Genomic DNA, 19,776 nt, shown 5'->3' on the forward strand with positions numbered 1-19,776 from the left:
ATATGCTTATAGGTTTAGTGTTCCTTCTTAGCCATTGTAAGGGAAGAAATAATTGCTTCCTAATACAAAAACATGACATATTATTAATAACTTAAAATTCTTAATGTTATTCAATAAAAGGAAAAGGGCTTCAATACATAATATTAAAGATTTCAATAGGTCTGTTAAATGGATTGAAATATATTCTGTTGCATCCAATTCTCTTAGGAGGACGACTTTAAAATCACATCAGCAGAGTTCTGCCAGACATTTAGGCAATACCCTTTGGTGTGCCAGTATTTTCAGAAGCACTGGGAAGGCATTGGCCACATGTGGTGTGACTACAGCCGTCGCTTCAGTCACACTCGCTCTGAAACAAACAATGTGATTGAAAGGTATGATTTATTATTTTGCCCTCATTCAATTGTATTGCTAAAAAAAAGATATTATGCATGTCAATGGAAAATTGTATTTAGTAGTCAGTATAATCTTTTAGTGATATAAGTTTGCATATGATAGAATACTGCATGTAGTTATTTGTATTAGGAAATATTCAACCATGTATACTTAGAGCTATATAATCAATTGTGTGTGATCTCTAACAGGCTGCAGGCTTGGTGTGCACTCCAGGAATGCACCCCCATGTCCTGGGAGCATGAGAGTTCGTACCTTGTTTTATTGTTTTACGGTAGGATTAACGTAGCTATGTCTGTTTTAGTTTAAGTGCTTCTTTACATATAGATGAACTGCTGGACTTCCTCACCATGTTATTTAGGGTGAGGGGGAGACTGCCCTCTTTGTGACCAAGGATGTACCTTTTGTGCCTTCATGTTATATGACCCTTTGATCAGCAGGACACACACACACACACACACACACACAGAAGTATAAAATAAAGACAGGGGCAGTGCTCAGCGCGAGTCTCTCTGTCTGGAGGCTGCCCTTGCTAGCAAGACGTTCTGTGTGTTTCTCTTCTCTGAGTCTTTACTGAAGAAGTGTTTTAGAACATTTTCCTTAACAATGCATTAATCCAAGAGGCTAAACTGAGTAGGTTCTTCATATCATTGCCAGAACAGGTTTTAGGCAAATCCTTTAAATTCTAGCAGTGTTTTTTTATGTTATCACAAACAAAAAAAACCCCAAAACAGCGTAGGTGGATTTGCCTAAATCAGCTAAACCGGAACAGAGCATTCCTTTATAAAAGACGTGTGCAATAGGTATACCAATTTTTTTAAAGAAATAATACAGTCTTGATTTAAACTTTAAATTCCTTCAATTATAGTTACTAATCATTTCAAATAACTGTTTTTCAGATTTTTCCACCGCCTGAAATACCAGTTTTTATCTGGCTACAAGAATAGGCGTCTGGATGATCTGATTGAAGTGCTCCTAGGGAAGGCCGACGACTACTTCTCAGTCATAAAAACCCTGCAAGATGTGGGCCACATGAAAAACAGGTTTGCTGACACCTTGTCTCAAGTTTCAGACTCTGCGTCAAAACTGATGGAAAGTGGTTGGGCTCTTAAAATTACAGTCAAGAACAGCCATGGAGTTAATGCATATCAAGTCCCATCTGAGTCAAGAGAAGACATTGTGTATGATGTCTGCCCTGTTGAGTCCTACTGCAACTGTACATATGGCTTACAAGGACTTCTTTGCAAGCATCTAGTGTTACTTGCAAAATTAGCAGAGGTTGACAATGACATCTATCCAAACATGGAAACAGACATTTTGTCACTGCGGGTGAGGAGAGCCGTGTGAAAATAATAAATGTGGATCCAATCGCAGGCAGTAGTGGAGAAGTGAAGGTGGTTTATTGAACACAAAATAGATATGGACAAACAGCAATTGGAGCTAGTGATGGGACGTTCTGTATCGAGGCTTCGGAGCGTGTGTCGAGTAATGGAGGGGGCGTTTCCGCGAAGCGCGTATCGAGGCTTGCTTCATTTATGGGAGGAGCTGAAAATGATGACGTCCGAAGCCTCGCTGCCCGGCTGTACCACGTGACTGGTTCATGAAGTGGTTCGAACTTTGCCGCGAGATATGACAGCGATATAAACCCCTCAGACTTCATTCAAAAATGTGGGTGTTTGATGGAGAGTTGCGGTTAGTGAGAGTTTGGAGACCGTATGGAGGTTTATGAGAGTGAGGAAAGTCAGGAGAGAATGGAGCCAGCTAAGAAGAGGAGGATGTCCTCCCCTGTGTGGGAACATTTTGCTCTTATTCCTCCCAACAAGGTATGTAAATTTCTACAGAAGATGTATTTTCATGATACTGATGGTGCAATACAATTTATGTTGAGCTGTCTTGACTTTTGTACAAGGTGAAGTGTTTGCTATGTGCCAGGGAGCTGGGATATAACAACAACACCTCATCCATGCTTAGGCACTACAGAGCTTTGCATGAGAATAAGGGGGACACCGATTGTGGAGCAAGACCAGGTGAGCCATCAAATGCAATGATAATATAGGATGCAGTAATGTTACTAAATGATATAACAATATTATACAACTGTTATAAGTTACGTGTGTGATATTTATATTTGTGCTTTATCTTTATTGTCTTTCCTCAGGAGAACAATCTCAAATAGATGAAGACCTGGTCAGCATGGTGATTGAGGACTCCCAGCTATTTAGCATTGTGGAGGACAAAGGATTCAAAAGATTTGTTAAATCATTAAATCCTAGCTATGTTCTCCCCACTAAAAAGGTCATAAAAGCAGTGAAAATTTTGTTTTTACAGAATAAAATGTGAACAGGCAGGACTGAGGCTCAAAGCCTCAGTGTGTAGCTGTCCATACCTCAACGTTACAAAAGCACAACCACTGTCCACACCCCAACCACACCTCACCTCACAGTAAATGATCATTTCCATTTCAAGCATTTCCAAATAATCATTTCCCATACTGCCACTATAAATATACACAGTATACTGCCATCACTACAATATACATGTTTTACACACTCCTTTTGTTGTTGACATTTACAGGCTGTGTGCAAAATGCCACACTCTTCAAATTCATGCCAGCTATTATTTTTACGTCCAGTAGGTGTCCTGCTAGAGCAAATGAAGCTTCATGAAGCTTCGCGTTGGGGTGAACCAATTGGATGAAAAGCTTCAGTGCTTCATGGGGCTTCATCTGCCCATCACTAATTGGAGCACTAACTAAACTAGACTGGAGACAACTAAACTACAGAGCACAAACCTGGACAAGAATGAGAACAAGCAGAGGAGATCGACGATGGCCAGCAGGGAGACCACACGGGTGCGACATGGTGGATACACAGACGGACCAGCAACTACAATGACAGAGGACACGACTTAAATACACACAGAGAAACACAGGGGAATTACACACAGGTGGTGGACACAGCTGGGAATAATCAACAAGACGAGACAGAGGTAAAACTGAACACACTCACATGAGATGCAGACCTTCACAATAAAACAGGAACAAGAAACCATCACACTAAGACGCAGACTCGACATAGAGAGACAGACAGAAAATGACACATGGAACTAAACTAAACCTGCAAAAACATGACAACTCAAAATACTGGGTCAAATTGACCCAGAACCGTGACACATTTCTACCTTGGCAAGAATTGCAGTGAAAGAAAGGCATTACTTTGTACACTGTGAGGACTTGAAAGTGATAAAAATGTCAAGTTTGTTTGGAAATCTGTGTTTTTTTGCATCGGCTGAAACACTTCAGTGCACTTGTTGTACGTTCTCTCACTATAACACATGTGCTTGCCTGAAGGTGGCTTGTAGCCATTTTAAACAAATGAAAAACTCTCTGAAAAGTCCTCTATCAACTTTGAATGACACTCCTGTAGTTGAAAGCACAGAAAAAAAATGCACAGAAGATGCGGTTGGAAAACTAAATGCTGTTTTAGACACAGTTAAACAGTGGGCATTCATTCCAGAGGGTATTACTGCAATGATAGATGAACTGCATACAAATGTCTTAAAAACAAAACAAGAAGTAGGCAAAAGTATATGCCAGTACGAAATAAAGACGACAGATAATGCACGCAAAATTAGGCCATTGCATTCTAGCAAGAAACGTTCGGCCAGCATCGACATTCCAACAGTCTGTGAAAATGAATGTGAACAGTCGATAACCACTGAAAGAGAGACAGCCTCTGGAGAAAATGAAAACCTTTTGGAATACAAAACAAAAAAGAGAAGAGTTAAAGCAAAGTATATGCACAAGTAGACTTTTGTGTGACATTTCAAAGGGACTGCATCCATTACTTCTGTTTATTGAAACCTAAAGCTGAATAGCTGTCTTAACTTTCTGCCAAGGAACAGATGAAAAGAAATTGTTTGCTCTCTCAAGCAGTTGTTATTTATGTGTGTTATTCATTACTTTGGCTTGGTTGCTGTTTTTGATACAAATTCATCTGTGCCAATTGTAATATTTTCATATGTTACTATTTTTATATTGCTATGCATTATAAATAAAGGATTACTTATTACTATTAAAGGTCTGCATTTTTTAATTGTTGGTATTATTCATAAAATATGCGCTCTTTAGTTTTTTGCTCCATAAAACGATACCTGTCACTTTTTGGACATAGAGTATCAGCTGTTGAGAACCCCCGGCTCATACAAAATAGAAGTAAAAGGTTTCAACATCCAGCCTTTTTATGATTAAATACAAAGTGTAATAATAGAGTTATCGGGGTGTGATTTTGTTAATAGTTAGTCTTAAGTGTAAGTTTAATAGTAATGATGAGTAAGAAAATATAGCCAGAATAATGGAATGAGACTAATACCTGACCTCACACTGAGATTTGGTATGAAGTGGCATGTTTGTGCTAATGCTGACATTGGGGCTCAGAGTTCCTCCGTGTGTATATATTTGTGAATGTTAACTTGGCTAATGTCCAAGGGTTTGATTGCTTTCCTGTTGGATTGTATCACAAAGAACGGGGGATAAGAGCACCAGTGGCCGTGCACACCCTCATCTCTCTCCTTCACCCGATCATTAGTGTTGGAAACCGGCATTAGCTCAGAGTAGATTAGACTTCAGTATAGTGCAAGTGATTTGATTTTATGATTATTTGATTCAGTTTTTTCTGTGTTCAAGCTCAATTACTTTAATAAAATATGTTGAATTCAAACAAATAAATAAATAAACAAATAAACTGTGTACATTACCCTTTTAAACCTTTCTGAAACAAGACAGGTAAAAACCAGTGTATAAAAGTTTACATAGGTATAAATAGCTCTAACACTTTACTCCAGCCTTTAACCTCCTAGGACCTGGCGTCCGCATATGTGGACATCGCATTTTGGGTTATTTAGACCAAAATACTAAATCTTGATCAACAAGTGCCTGATATACAGTTACGAGGACATTATACTGCAACTGTTCTATCAAAATTTCAAATGAATGTCCTCATATGTGGCTCTCATTTTTCTCAGAAACAAAAATTAGGTAAAAAAAATAAATAAATCTGGTAATTCTTTCTTTTTACATTCATCGGGTTCCAATCGGCCCAAATATCAAAGAGAAATTAAAAATGCAGGCAGCACGGTGGCACGGTGGTTAGCACTGTTGCCGCACAGCAAGAAGGTCCTGAGTTCAATTCCACCATCAGGCCGGGGTCTTTCTGTGTGGAGTTTGCATGTTCTCCCCGTGTTTGCGTGGGTTCCCTCCGGGTACTCCGGCTTCCTCCCACCGTCCAAAGACATGCAGCTTGTGGGGATAGGTTAATTGGATAATCCAAATTGTCACTAGGTGTGAATGTGAGTGCGAATGGTTGTCTGTCCCTGTGTGTTGGCCCTGCGACAGACTGGCGACCTGTCCAGGGTGTACCCCGCCTCTCGCCCTATGACAGCTGGGATAGGCTCCACCGCCCCCCGCGACCCTGAAAAGGATAAGCGGAAGTGAATGGATGGATGGATGGAAATTAAAAATGCATGCCATGGAAGATTTCGGGTCTTAGGGGGTTAAAATGACCAGATCCCTGGGGCCTCTTTTCCAGGCCACTAAATTAAACCCAGTCAATTACCAATTGCACAGAATAAAAAAGTCCAAATCTTTAATAGAAAAGACAGGCAGAACTCAAACAAACGATAATCCAAATGAGGAGCATATATACACACTGGAAAGTAAATAATTATAAGTTATTAAATCAGACTAATTAAATACAGTAAAACTAATAAGGGAAGACGAACACAACGGAAATAAAAATGACAACAGTGTAAACATACCAAAACTCAAAATAAAACAGGAAAGCTACTACAAACCGAGTGTGACACAATTACATTCATATTGAAGCATATGTGATAATTTTCTTTCTTTGTAGTATTTTTAAGATATGTGTTAGAACAGTCATTATGCTGTTTGGATTAGGAACCAAACATTTTTGCCAAATAGTTAACTTGACACAAACTTAGAACAACAGTGAACAATTTTCAAGATTCTGATTTACAGAACAAACAAAAGGTTTCATTATTTAAGAGACAAGATCAAGTTTTTCACACAGGAACGAAATGACAGAATCCAGTGCAGCAGGGCCAAAGGTGTGTGTCAGCAAACTGAAGGTTGAGGAATCAGTCAGTTCATGTTTAAGGTTGTGTTGGATTTTGCAAAGAGTCTGTCTGTTATTAGAAAGTAAGATTAACAATATTATACCAATAACCCAAATACGGGGAAATGACAAATAATACAAAAAAAGATACTTTCATATTGTTTTACTAACTTACTTTGTCATATCAGCACTTGAATGGTCGATGCCTTTACAGACCATGTCTCTTGTGACATCGCAGGCCAATCTTCCGGCAAACCCGAGGGCTAGCTCCCCAGCCTCCTCTTCACTCAGAACACTAAACACTGTTACTTTAGTTTTGGCCTTCTTAGGCCTGTCAAGAATCATTGCGGGCAGTTTGGCTTTACGGCCCTAAAAAAGAAAAAGTGCAAACACCAAAAGAGCAGAGAGAGACACACACACACAAACAAAGTTAAATGCTTTTGTTTACATGGTGTAATTGTGTATATATTGCAGCAAATGCACAATTTCCAGCCACATTGTCACTTCATTGATACGAGTAACCCGGATTTATTTCAGGTGACATCAAAATCACGAAATGTATACCTACCCCAATCAAACCTCTGAAAACATGAACTGACATGTTCTCTGCGTTGATTCTGCGCTTGATCTCGTCTTCTGTTATTGTGTAGGTTTTCTTTTTTGAGCTTGGTACAGATGAGCGACCATGCCCTCTGTAAACTGTACTAGTTCCTTCTGAATCAGTTTATCTGCATGGATCCTGTCAACATCATCATCAGCAGCATTATCTGTACTCAGACTTGTGCCGTATACTTCTGTTTCTTTTTCTTTGTCTTCAGTCTGTGTACCTTCATCTCTTTCAGTCTGTGTACCTTCATCTCTTTCAGTCTGTGTACCTTCATCTCTTTCAGTCTGTGTACCTTCATCTCTTTCAGTCTTTGTACCTTCATCTCTGACTGTCAGTCTTCCTATCTCACTGTTACTTGTCGATTTGCTGCAGATGTTCTCTCCCTTAGGAACTTTTCCTTTGTCATTCGCTGCCTGATGCTTTCCCTGATGACATTCTTCACTGGCTACTTCTGTTGCTCCTCCTGTATAGCCACCTACTATGCTGCACAACTCCTTTCCCTCTGCTGTGCTGCAATGTGCTGTTACATAAAGAAGAATGATATAAACAGCACTATATCAATTTAATTGTGAAGGGAAATCCCCACACTACGACACAGTTATGTCTAAAATAGTTTTGTGTAAAAACTGGATCTTGAAACGTCCACTTTAATTGCACAGTCCTGGTGTGCAAAGGCAAAATTACGAAAAAAATTTCACTTTAAACATTTTTGGACATTGTTTAGTTATATTGTGACTTACTCTCACAGAAGATACAGATGCCACAAACAGACTTTGAACAACGCATGTGCTTGTATGCACCACATTTCTGGCACTGCACCTGTGAATTTAAAAAAAAGAAGAAGAAATAAACAAACAAAAAACAAATGAACAAAGTCCATTATATAAACAATCTATATGGCTAAGGACATGTCATACAGGGAGTGCAGAATTATTAGGCAAATGAGTATTTTGTCCACATCATCCTCTTCATGCATGTTGTCTTACTCCAAGCTGTATAGGCTCGAAAGCCTACTACCAATTAAGCATATTAGGTGATGTGCAACTCTGTAATGAGAAGGGGTGTGGTCTAATGACATCAACACCCTATATCAGGTGTGCATAATTATTAGGCAACGTCCTTTCCTTTGGCAAAATGGGTCAAAAGAAGGACTTGACAGGCTCAGAAAAGTCAAAAATAGTGAGATATCTTGCAGAGGGATGCAGCAGTCTCAAAATTGCAAAGCTTCTGAAGCATGATCATCGAACAATCAAGTGTTTCATTCAAAATAGTCAACAGGGTCGCAAGAAGCATGTGGAAAAACCAAGGCACAAAATAACTGCCCATGAACTGAGAAAAGTCAAGCGTGCAGCTGCCAAGATGCCACTTGCCACCAGTTTGGCCATATTTCAGAGCTGCAACATCACTGGAGTGCCCAAAAGCACAAGGTGTGCAATACTCAGAGACATGGCCAAGGTAAGAAAGGCTGAAAGACGACCACCACTGAACAAGACACACAAGCTGAAACGTCAAGACTGGGCCAAGAAATATCTCAAGACTGGTTTTTCTAAGGTTTTATGGACTGATGAAATGAGAGTGAGTCTTGATGGGCCAGATGGATGGGCCCGTGGCTGGATTGGTAAAGGGCAGAGAGCTCCAGTCCGACTCAGACGCCAGCAAGGTGGAGGTGGAGTACTGGTTTGGGCTGGTATCATCTTTTTGGGTTGAGGATGGAGTCAAGCTCAACTCCCAGTCCTACTGCCAGTTTCTGGAAGACACCTTCTTCAAGCAGTGGTACAGGAAGAAGTCTGCATCCTTCAAGAAAAACATGATTTTCATGCAGGACAATGCTCCATCACACGCGTCCAAGTACTCCACAGCGTGGCTGGCAAGAAAGGGTATAAAAGAAGAAAAACTAATGACATGGCCTCCTTGTTCACCTGATCTGAACCCCATTGAGAACCTGTGGTCCATCATCAAATGTGAGATTTACAAGGAGGGAAAACAGTACACCTCTCTGAACAGTGTCTGGGAGGCTGTGGTTGCTGCTGCACGCAATGTTGATGGTGAACAGATCAAAACACTGACAGAATCCATGGATGGCAGGCTTTTGAGTGTCCTTGCAAAGAAAGGTGGCTATATTGGTCGCTGATTTGTTTTTGTTTTGTTTTTGAATGTCAGAAATGTATATTTGTGAATGTGGAGATGTTATATTGGTGTCACTGGTAAAAATAAATAATTGAAATGGGTATATATTTGTTTTTTGTTAAGTTGCCTAATAATTATGCACAGTAATAGTCACCTGCACACACAGATATCCCCCTAAAATAGCTAAAACTAAAAGCAAACTAAAAACTACTTCCAAAAACATTCAGCTTTGATATTAATGAGTTTTTTGGGTTCATTGAGAACATGGTTGTTGTTCAATAATAAAATTATTCCTCAGAAATACAACTTGCCTAATAATTCTGCACTCCCTGTAGTGTACCCGGTCTTTGGCTGCAATCACACACCAGCACTGACTGCACTTCCTAGTTCGATCTGCAAAAAATAATTTGTTTAAGTACAAGTTACATTTTCCAATGTTAGAGAAAAAGAAGGCGGCTAATTTTATCTTTACCTATTGAGGAAAATAAGTAGTGGCAAAGTCGGGACCTGAGCTTTGGGATTTCAGTGTTGTACTCCTCCACTTGTGTTTTACCGTCAATGAGAGATTGGGCAAACTAATAATTGACGAAGAAGAAAAAAAAAAAGAACAAAAAAAAATTAGATTAACAAAGAAATGGGTTTTTTTTACCCCCCCCCCCCCCCGAGAAAAAAAAACAGAGCAACCAAAGCAAAGCATTACTGCTGAAATGGTTCAATCTACAAAAATTTTTTAGATTTTACCATCCTGCCTCTAAGGCTTTAAAAACTGAATAGGCAAAAATGTAAACATTACTTATATAGGTTAAAGCTATAGTTTTCAGTACCATTATGACATGCACTCCACATGAGTTCCCATCCTGTTGATGTGGGTGGCTCACATGTGACAAAGTCCACTCTCCAGTGCAGCCTCTTGCTGAAGCAAATGAGCTGAGAGATCGCAGTTATTACAAATAAAAAGCATATAGAGAAATCAATAACCACGTTCGGTAATGATTTCAATTAAATTAAATATGTTATGTTAAATATGTTAATTAATTACCTCCAGTTTTTCAACACCGCACTTTTTCTGACCTCCGACTCTCCAAATGAATTCATATAGACTATGGTCCTCTTGGGTATGTCACAAAACTGTTTTGTAAAAAGATGGATATGGTAGGCTTGGGCCTTGAGCTTTCCTAATGAGGGACACTGAAAAGTATCATGCACTAGAGAGAGTGCAAAATCTGTGCAACTAACAAACAAGGTCCAGTGGCTGCCGTTTTCCAGACAGGCTCCAATCAATTTCTCATACATCTGAAAGATGTTTTTCTGGAAATAAAAAGAATGTGACAAGTATGTTTTTCTGTCAAGAATGACACTGCAAAACTGCGAAAGCTTGTCAGGTGAGACTTGTAATTAATTCTGCAGATACACAAACATACAGAAAGTGTCATTTTTTGTTTACATTAATTAAGTTCTATAGTGTGTACGAAACAAATCAAGACCACAGACTCAACACGCACCACTCAATTTTTGGTGTTCTTTATCAGTTGGCCAAGACAGAAATGTTTTAATCTGTGTGCATTGCTTTTGAGCAAGTCTTTACACAGAAAAGGTTTCAGAAACATATTTTTCAGGTTCTTCTGACAAGGTTTCAATTTTGGAAAATGCTGTTTGTTTATAGTGGCAACTTATAAACCCTTTGTGATAAGAACATAGTTACCACAGTCCAAGTCATACCTTCAAAAAGTATGCACTTTGTGCTCTTGTGGACCCATCCAAAATTTTTCCAGTGATTTGGCTTGGTATTGGATAAATGTGAGGGAAATTCTATAAAAATAACATAAATACACCTATATTTTCAAATACATTACAAAAAACATAAACATGCTATGTCATTATGATCAAACCAGCTTTTCAACATACCTCACAGTGCAAATAGATTAGGCCATCTATTACCTTATAAAATAAATAAATAAATACATATAAATAAAAACAGAACTAAGGAATACGATTCATTAAGTAAATTGTACAATAAAGTGTATTTAAAGCAGAATTTAACATTAGTTTTATGACAACATAAAAGGATGTTTATGTCAAGAGGTACCTCATCTGAAATGTTTGTCTGGTCAAACAGGGATTTCAAACTTGAAATACCAATAGAGTTTGGTCCAGCTACTCCCACAAGGTAATCTGTGAGAAAGCATATGCTGTAGTCAACAGATATCATTTTCTTTTTGCATGCTGCAACCATCATCCATTTCAGTCTTCTAGGAGCTTTGTCTGGTTGTAGTTCTTTTTTCTCCTCCTCTCCCCTCATCTATTAATTAAATTGTTTTCTGACCTTCCTAACTGTTTCCGACCTGTCTTCCCAATGTGATTTTTAAGCAATATATGTATGGTCATTAGGGGGTGAAATTTTTATTGCAGTTGTACGTGTAACATTGCATGTGATAATAAAAGGCTTGATTGGTTGATTATTCAACATGCGTTGATATTTACCTGACATTGTGAAGGAGTCACAGTTTCTGTAAGGATGTAAGAACATAACATGTGGATTTGTTACACTTCTTTTTCACAAGTTAATAACAATCAATAATTTTCATTCCATTATTAACAAGCTATCACACGATGTCCCAGGGACAACATTTACACGATGTCCCAGGGACAACATCTACACGATGTCCCTGGGACAACATTTACACGATGTCCCAGGACAAATTTGTAAATTTCTGGATTACTGTTAATCTCCATAGAATCAAGAACTCATGTCCAGTTTCACAGCTATGGACCAGTTAATTATGTTTCCAGGTGATAGTTTGATTCATAGATTCAGCAAACAACCATTAGTCTAGGCCTTTTAGTTCAAATTCTCTTCACTTATGTTTCTAAAATGATCAGGGAAGCTACTGCAATTTTGCCTGACCCAACCCCCGGGCCACGAAACACCCAAAAAGTTGGGGAACGCTGGTCTAGAGAACACTGGTTAGCTAATGCTGTCGTCAAGTAGCCTATCACTAGCAAACAAACAGCAAGCCAAGTGAGGAACATATGTATAATGCTTACCGTTTATTAAAGAAAAGTATCCTAAATTTACTTCAAATTCGGCGGACAGGCGGCGGTTTCTCGCTTCTTCACTTGTATTTCGAAATACTCGAAGGTGGGTATTTCGAAGTCACAAAGGAATGACGTCACAAGAAGGTGATTGGTCACTTGCAACGTTGAACCTGGAACAACATTAATTATGATGATGTGGGAACAAGGCCAACACGAGGATATCAGATCGTCCGTTTGAGGGTACAGTTGTCCATTGTGTGTGTGTGTAGGTGGTTGTGTGTGTGTGTGTGTGTGTATGTTCAGTCCATGAGTTTAACGTGGGTCAGATGTCAGGAGGCAGAGTTCAGGAGTCTGACAGCTGTGGGGAAGAAGCTGTTCCGGTACCTGGTGGTCTTAGTCCGGAGGCTCCTGTAGCGCCTCCCAGAGTGCAGGAGGGTGAAGAGTCCATGTGATGGGTGACTGGGGTCTTTGATGATTTTCCCAGCCCTTTTCAGACACCGCTTCCTGTAGATGTCTTTTATGGCAGGAAGTGGTGCTCTGGCGATGCGCTGGGCAGTTTTCACGACCCTCTGCAACGCCTTCCGGTCCGAGGCAGAGCAGTTCCTGTACCAGACTGTTATACAGTTGGTCAGGATGCTCTCGATGGTGCAGCGATAGAAGTTCACCAGGATGTCTGAGGACAGGTGGTTCTTCCTCAGAGTCCTCAAGAAGAAGAGGCGCTGGTGAGCCTTCTTGACCAGCTTGGAGCAGTTGGTCGTCCAGATGAGATCCTCGGAGATGTGGACTCCCAGGAACTTGAAGCTGCTCACACGGTCCACAGCCGTCCCCTTAATGTGGATGGGTGGATGTGGAACAGGGAGAGATGGTCCGATTGTCCAATGTGGGGGAGGGGTGTGGCTTTGTAGGCTCCAGCCAGGTTGGAATACACATGGTCTAAAGTCTTGTCTCCTCTGGTGTGGCAGGAGACATGTTGGTGAAATCTGGGGAGGACTGTCTTTAAGTTGGTGTGGTTGAAGTTGCCAGCAACAATAAAAGCAGCCTCGGGGTGTTTATTCTGGTGTTTGTTAATGGCTGCAGAAAGTTCTTTCATGGCCAACCTAGCATTAGCGTCGGGGGGGATATACACGGCAGTGAGTATGATCGAAGTGAGTTCTCTGGGGAGATAATAAGGTCTGCATTTGACCATTAAAAACTCCGCATTAGGTGAGCAGTGACTCTCAGTAGTAGTGGAGTTCATGCACCAAGCATTGTTAATATAAATGCACAAACCTCCACCTCTGGTCTTGCCGGAGTCATCTGCTAGCCTGTCGGCTCGGTGTGTGTGGCGTCCTGCCAATTCGATAACATTGTCTGGGCAACTGTTGTTCAACCATGTTTCGGTGAAAAACATGACATTTGAGTCCATAATCTGTCTGTTGTTAGTGATGGAGAGCCGTATTTCATCCATTTTGTTTGCCAGAGAACGGACATTGGCGAGGAAAATACTGGGTAAAAGCAGCCGGTGTGGTGTTAGCTTTAGCTTAGCCCGTAGCCCTCCGCGCCTACCTCGCCTTTGTTTACGATCTCGGCGCCGTCTGCGTGCACTTCCGCCCGGCCGGGAGAGTGGGCAGCCTCCGGTGTCCTGGAGATCTCTGGGATGAGTCGGAGATCGGCGATAAAACTGTTGGAGTTATGAGTCCAGATGTCCAGAAGCTCTTGTCTGCTGTAGGTCAGCATCGCACAGCAATTCTGGACGAATAATCCGGTTAATTACACAAGATTCACTGATTCATCATCTTGCATTCCTTTACCTTTGAAGCTTTACTGTAACCCAGACAGTCTCTGTCAGTCGAGACACTGGAACAGATATGGTGGCGAGATCAGTTGGATTTTGATCTGTGCCACTGGTGAGGAGCAGTCATCTGTTGGATTCAGTGAACGTGATTGTGCACATATCAATAAAAATGTTTAGTCTCATTGTGGATGTATCCAAGAACTATGTTACTGTCGCAAAAACCCCCAAAACAAAACAAAACAAAAAAAACTTCATAGCATCAGGTTTAAGGGCAAGCTCCTCGAGGATTAGTTCTGCCATTTCGACAGCCAGCGCTGCCCCACAGAGTTCAATGTGAAGGATAAAGAAAAAGTTTAGGAGCTAGCTTTGCTCTTCTGAGTACAAAACCATCTTGACGCTGTCATCTGTAGTGATGACTTTCAGATAAGCTACTGCTCCTATGGCCCAATTTGAGGCGTTAGAAAATACACAGAGCTCAGTACAAGTAGATCTAACTCTTCACTAGCTGTCAGCTCCAAGTCCTGAATGCCGTTAAGGAAGGATGACTGCCAAGCTCTGAAGCTCTCAGGCTTCATTGAATTTGTAGTTAGTTCAAAACTGTAGTTACTAATTTCCTGCATGCTTACATGGAGATGGAGTCTGAGAATGTTGCTATATATCCTATATCCTTTGGGCAGTATCTGAATACATCATGGACTCTGTTGTGAAGAACCCTTAAAAGTATGGTGAGCATGTGATGTGGTGTACTGAAGAAAGAATGGGTGTTGTCCTGTAGCTGGTTGATACTCAATTAGCAGTGAGTACCCTGGTTTTGAAAGGTGATGCATGATATTCTGTATTAGATTCTGGAAGTTCGGTTGACAGTGATGGCTTCCTAACACAGATGGGACTTTGGGTGCCTGGAGAATCTATGATGGATTTAAAACTGACATGCACGTGATTTTCAAGGTATGCTTCAGTTTGCTGTTTAATGATCGATGATGAGATGCTGCTCCTGATGCTCCGTGTATCGTCACATTTCATAGCTGCTGCTGCCTCCAAAACCTATGCCTCTGCAGCAGAAGCTGCATCTGCTTTTTCATGTTCCAGTGCTTCCAGATCTGCCTCAAGTCTGGTCTTTTCCAATTTCAACTTGGCCTTTTGTTTTTTTAGTTCAAGCTAGTGGTGGGTGCATTGATCCGAATATAGACTGTATCGATACCAAGTCGGCATCAGTATTGGATCGATACTAGCCTGGTGAGATCGATTCTTTACTTTGTTTGCAATGCTGTACTTTTGGCAAAGATGAAACAGCCAGGTCGCCGGACACGCCGCTCCTGTGTCAACGCAGAGCAGGCTCACTTTGTTCCCCCTCCCCTCTCTTCTGTTTAGGTGTTGTGCTGTCTCGTGACGTGACTTAGATGCTTTGGGGATTGTTAAGTTGTTTACATATTAATTATATTTTCACTAGTTGTATCATAGTTTCTCAGCAGTCCTTGTTGTAATTTGTTTACTGGTTTGCGTGGACTTTTTATTTTAGAAAATTCTTTAAAAAAAAAAACCAAACTTGATAACTAAAACATCACGGCAGACCCGATGGCATTTTCATGCTTTGCAGCATCATTTATTCTTACAATAGTCACATGGTTGCTGTAACTGTACATTTAACGGCTGCAGCTTGTTGTGTTGGGCTCTTGAATCAAACTCCCCGCTCAAGCAATAACGTGGAGCAACAACCATCTTTTACTTTCGCTTACTGTCGTGCTGATTACATGCCACCATTCCCTGACTAAAGGGTAAGTACTGCCGCCTAGTGGCGCATGATGTACATCAATATAGATTACACCACATCCCCCTTACTGAAGTTCTTTTGCTCTTCAAACAAAACATAACTGCATAATATATATTTTTTTCAATACAGACATACCCCAGCATTTCAGGAAACATGAACTCTGTATTTTCATAAACACTTTCTTTTCTCTTGTAACAGATGTCTAACCATTTTCCCTTTTAAACATGCTACTCTCAAAACCACAACTTAGCATTTGAAATACAACTTTTCCCTTTCCAAACAATTAGCTTCACAGATCAAGTCTTTTCGGTTTAATCACTTCCCTACCAGACCGGGTTCTAACCACACCTGGTGTATGGGGTGCGCTTGGCTCAGAAACAGTCTCTGTAGGAGTGGACTGGATCTGTTTTGCTTCGGTTTGAGTCTCTGTTTGCGGGATCAGCACAAGATGACTGCGGTTCCTTCTGATTGTCCCTTGGGGTTCACTGATGATGTACGATCGTGGAGTTGGGTGGACTGATGTCACTGTGCCCTGTGCTTTTGCATCCGTGATCCAGACTGGTTACCCTGGCAACAATTTATCCAGTTCTCTTGTTCTGTCTTTTCTTAAAACATTCAGTTTGTCTCAGCCTTTTCTCTCTCTCTGAACGACAAACCTGCTGAAAATCAGGCAGACGGGGCTGTAAGGTTTCGGGAAGCATTGGCAAGGTAGTACGAAGCCTGCACCCCATGAGAAGTTGAGCCGGGCTGTAGCCATTTGCCAGTGCTGTTGTTCTGTATGCTAGCAATGCCTTGTATGGATCGCTAGCTTTTTTGAGGAGATTCTTGATGGTCTGGACGCCCCTCTCCGCCTCGCCGGTACTCTGCGGGTACCTGGGACTACTGGTGACATGCTCAAAACAGTAGTCCTTTGCAAAGTCTCTCATTTCTTGACATGCAAATTGTGGGCCATTATCGGTAATCAATGCTTCAGGTATTCCATGGCGTGCAAATATTGACTTTAAATGCACAATCACATTGGCTGAACGAGTTGGGCTGAGTTGAGCAATCTCGACATATCTCGAGAAATAATCTACTACCAACAGATAATTTTTGTCTTTTAGTGTGAACAAATCAGCTCCTAAATTCTGCCATGGCCTCTCAGGTAAACGTGTGGGGATAAGAGGTTCCCTCACATTAACCCTCTACTGTATGCACAGCCTGCACTTAAGGACACGTTCACTGATCTGATTACTCAAGCCTGGCCACCACACTGCTTGTCGCGCACGTTCTCTACACTTAACGGGTGACTGTGGCTCAGAAGGTTGGGAATCGCATCTGTAACTGGAAGGTCGCCGGTTCGATCCCTGGGCTCTCTGTCCTGGTCGTTGTGTCCTTGGGCAAGACACTTCACCTACCGCCTACTGGTGTTGGCCAGAGGGGCCGATGGCGCGATATGGCAGCCTCGCTTCTGTCAGTCTGCCCCTCACAAAAGCCCATGTTAGCATCGAGCTTGGAGAAATACTGCGCACCTGTGAGCATGCCTAGCGTTTGGTCTACAGAGGGAAGGATATATCTTTCACGACACACTGACCCATTTAATATTGTCATGTCCACACAGATGCGGACTTTCTTTTTGTCCTTTTTGGGGGCTACGACCATGCCACAACACTAGTCTGTGGGCTCTTCCACACGACTGAGTAAAACCAAAGTTACTTTCCCTAGTAACTAGTTACTTTGAAAGTAACGAGTAACTTGAAGTAACTGAGTTACTTTTGATGGAAGTAACTAGTAATGTAACTTAGTTAATAATTTAAAGTAACTTACCCAACACTGCCCACCACATACCCCCATCATCCGGCCGTACTCCGCTGAGCAAGCGAGGGAATCGGCCCGGATCATTGGTGCCCGATGCCCAATGCCCAGGCCCAGCGACGGGGAACTGTCCACTCTGGTGGTCACCCGCGCATCCAGCAGCACCTGTGACAAGGTGGTTGCGGGGGCCGCCCGTGCCTCCTTCCAGTGCACTGTTCACCCTTAAAATAATCATACGGTTGCTGTAACTGTACATTCAACGGCTGCAGCTCTCCCACTGCCAGCCGTACACATCACCACCAAAAACAACAACAACACAAGCAGAGCACAGGTTTTAAGCTGGCAAGGCGTGAGTGTAGATGGCTTGTAGACACCTGCAGCAGCATCGCAGACCACAATAATAAAGCATTTTCTATTTAATTATAAACGTTGCTAATTATGTCCTGGGTTTTTACTATTTAATAATAAAAAAAAGGAAACATGACAAGAAACACTTACGTTAACGAAAATTAATTGAGATTTAGCAATTTAATGATGCATCCACCTTATTTATTGAAAAGTATCCGTATCGATGATACTGACCCATATTTACTTGGTATTGGATCGATACCAAAATTTGCAGTATCGCACACCACTAGTTCAAGCTGCCTTTGTGCACATATAGTTCTGGTATGCGCAGCTCCAGCTCCGGCTTTAGCAGCATCGCTGGCTACTGAATGTTTTAAGGAAGAGGTGTGCTTAAAGCTGGAGACTGTTGATACTTTGTCATTCTTGTCTGCAGTCTTGACATGCATAACTGCGCTGAAGAATCCCTCTGATGATATGGATTTTCACTGTACTGTTCTAGCTATATGTTAAACTCTCTGAGTGTGAACATTGATTAGCTTGCCAAACTCCCTTTCAAGAGCCAGGAAAGTGAGTGTGCTTGCTCCTTGGATGACTTGATACACAGCAATCACAGTGAAGTGACATCAATGAACTGGAGTAAAACTAGAAAGACACATAAAACAACTCTTAATAGACTATCATATAATCTGGCACTAACACAGTAGAGTACAAAACAAGTGTCTTATAGATATACAATCTAATATTAATACAACAGACAACAAGCTAGCAAGAGGTAAGCATACACTTGTATCATTAGCTTACAGGCTACGACGTACAAAACTACTACATTTGTAAAGAGGGGGAAAAATGTCACAAAACACACTATTTTTAATTTCTAGATAAACATAGAATTAATAGAACTTACAGCCATTACTTTCTGCAGGACTCATCTGTAGGATTGTTTTGGATTTTACATAAATTGCCTCAAAAGTGCAGGCATGCTTTTCTCACTGTTCTCTACACTTCCTGTTTCCAATAAATTCAAATTTCAAAATACTTCAAGATGTAAGCCTGTTTTTCTGAGCTTATTAAGAGCTGATTGTTTAGACATACTTACAGGACGTTGAGTACAAGCATTTTTTATTTTAGAAAGTGATGCACACAGAATCATCAATTTAAAATAAGCTAAACCTTAAACATCTGATGGGGGAAATTTTAGAAAAACAACACCTTTTGATAATTGATGCAATTTGCCAATGTAGTGAAACCTTTTCAGTGTTGTATTGCTATTCTTAGAAAATGAATGGTTCTAAAACATCCTCCAGCACTTGTCATTGACAATTAATGGTAAATGTTTCAATGAAAACTATCAAAGTAATACATTAATTGTAGAGAGGTGAAGATGTCCAGAAGAGTACAGCCAGCCGCTGTCAACATGATCATAATACAGAATAAATGAGAGGCATTAGAACATGGTATGTTTCAAGCTGGTCCAGTTTAAATTTGTCTTGTTAAAATTTCTTTGAGAAGATTTCTCCAATCCAGCAATAATGATTTTTTTCCACATGGGGTTCTGCTGAATTCTTGTGATGGTTCTTACTTGGAAGAGGTAGGACTAAACTGATTTTTGGCTCAAAAGAAGCAAACAATCATCATTTATTAGTGGGTATACTGCATATTTTATATGTATAAAGACATACTTCAAAGTAAATCAAAGTATAAATATAAATTAAACACATTTTTAGAATCTATTCAACATCAAGAAATTCTTTTTCTCTTTCAAGAATAGCCTGAATTCACATGAATCCATAAA

At 40.7% G+C, this 19,776-nt stretch overlaps 2 protein-coding genes across 11 annotated transcripts in view; one reads left to right on the forward strand and one right to left on the reverse strand.

Moving 5' to 3' along the window:
- The first annotated feature begins 356 nt into the window (after positions 1-356).
- LOC308407812 (uncharacterized protein) lies at positions 357-5,727 on the forward strand. The gene is made up of 4 exons (XM_080899706.1): positions 357-374; positions 1,293-2,216; positions 2,303-2,420; positions 2,552-5,727. Exons 2-4 carry the CDS (start codon positions 2,109-2,111, stop codon positions 2,731-2,733), a joined length of 408 nt encoding a protein of 135 aa, XP_080755832.1. The 5' UTR covers positions 357-374; positions 1,293-2,108; the 3' UTR covers positions 2,734-5,727.
- The window catches only part of LOC308407811 (uncharacterized protein), a gene marked incomplete at its 3' end in the record, with an annotated part of 42,672 nt that continues 28,483 nt past the window's right edge, over positions 5,588-19,776 (reverse strand). For 2 of the 10 annotated variants that reach the window (XM_080899699.1, XM_080899701.1), the window contains 11 exons: positions 11,743-12,467; positions 11,348-11,433; positions 11,167-11,199; positions 10,981-11,070; positions 10,301-10,569; positions 10,086-10,188; positions 9,734-9,836; positions 9,573-9,654; positions 7,875-7,953; positions 6,703-6,896; positions 5,588-5,861 (listed from right to left, as the gene is read on the reverse strand). In XM_080899699.1, the coding sequence (XP_080755825.1) occupies positions 5,588-5,861; positions 6,703-6,896; positions 7,875-7,953; positions 9,573-9,654; positions 9,734-9,836; positions 10,086-10,188; positions 10,301-10,569; positions 10,981-11,070; positions 11,167-11,199; positions 11,348-11,433; positions 11,743-11,788 (1,359 nt within the window). In that variant the 5' untranslated portion in view covers positions 11,789-12,467. Of the gene's footprint in view, positions 5,862-6,033; positions 6,598-6,702; positions 7,655-7,874; positions 7,954-9,572; positions 9,837-10,085; positions 10,189-10,300; positions 10,570-10,980; positions 11,071-11,166; positions 11,200-11,347; positions 11,607-11,742; positions 17,641-19,776 lie in introns of those variants that run through there. The other 8 variants (XM_080899700.1, XM_080899704.1, XM_080899702.1 and 5 more) reach the window with 8 other exon arrangements.

This window comes from Rhamphochromis sp. 'chilingali', assembly GCF_963969265.1.
Source record: "Rhamphochromis sp. 'chilingali' genome assembly, chromosome: 12".
Lineage (NCBI taxonomy): Eukaryota > Metazoa > Chordata > Actinopteri > Cichliformes > Cichlidae > Rhamphochromis > Rhamphochromis sp. 'chilingali'.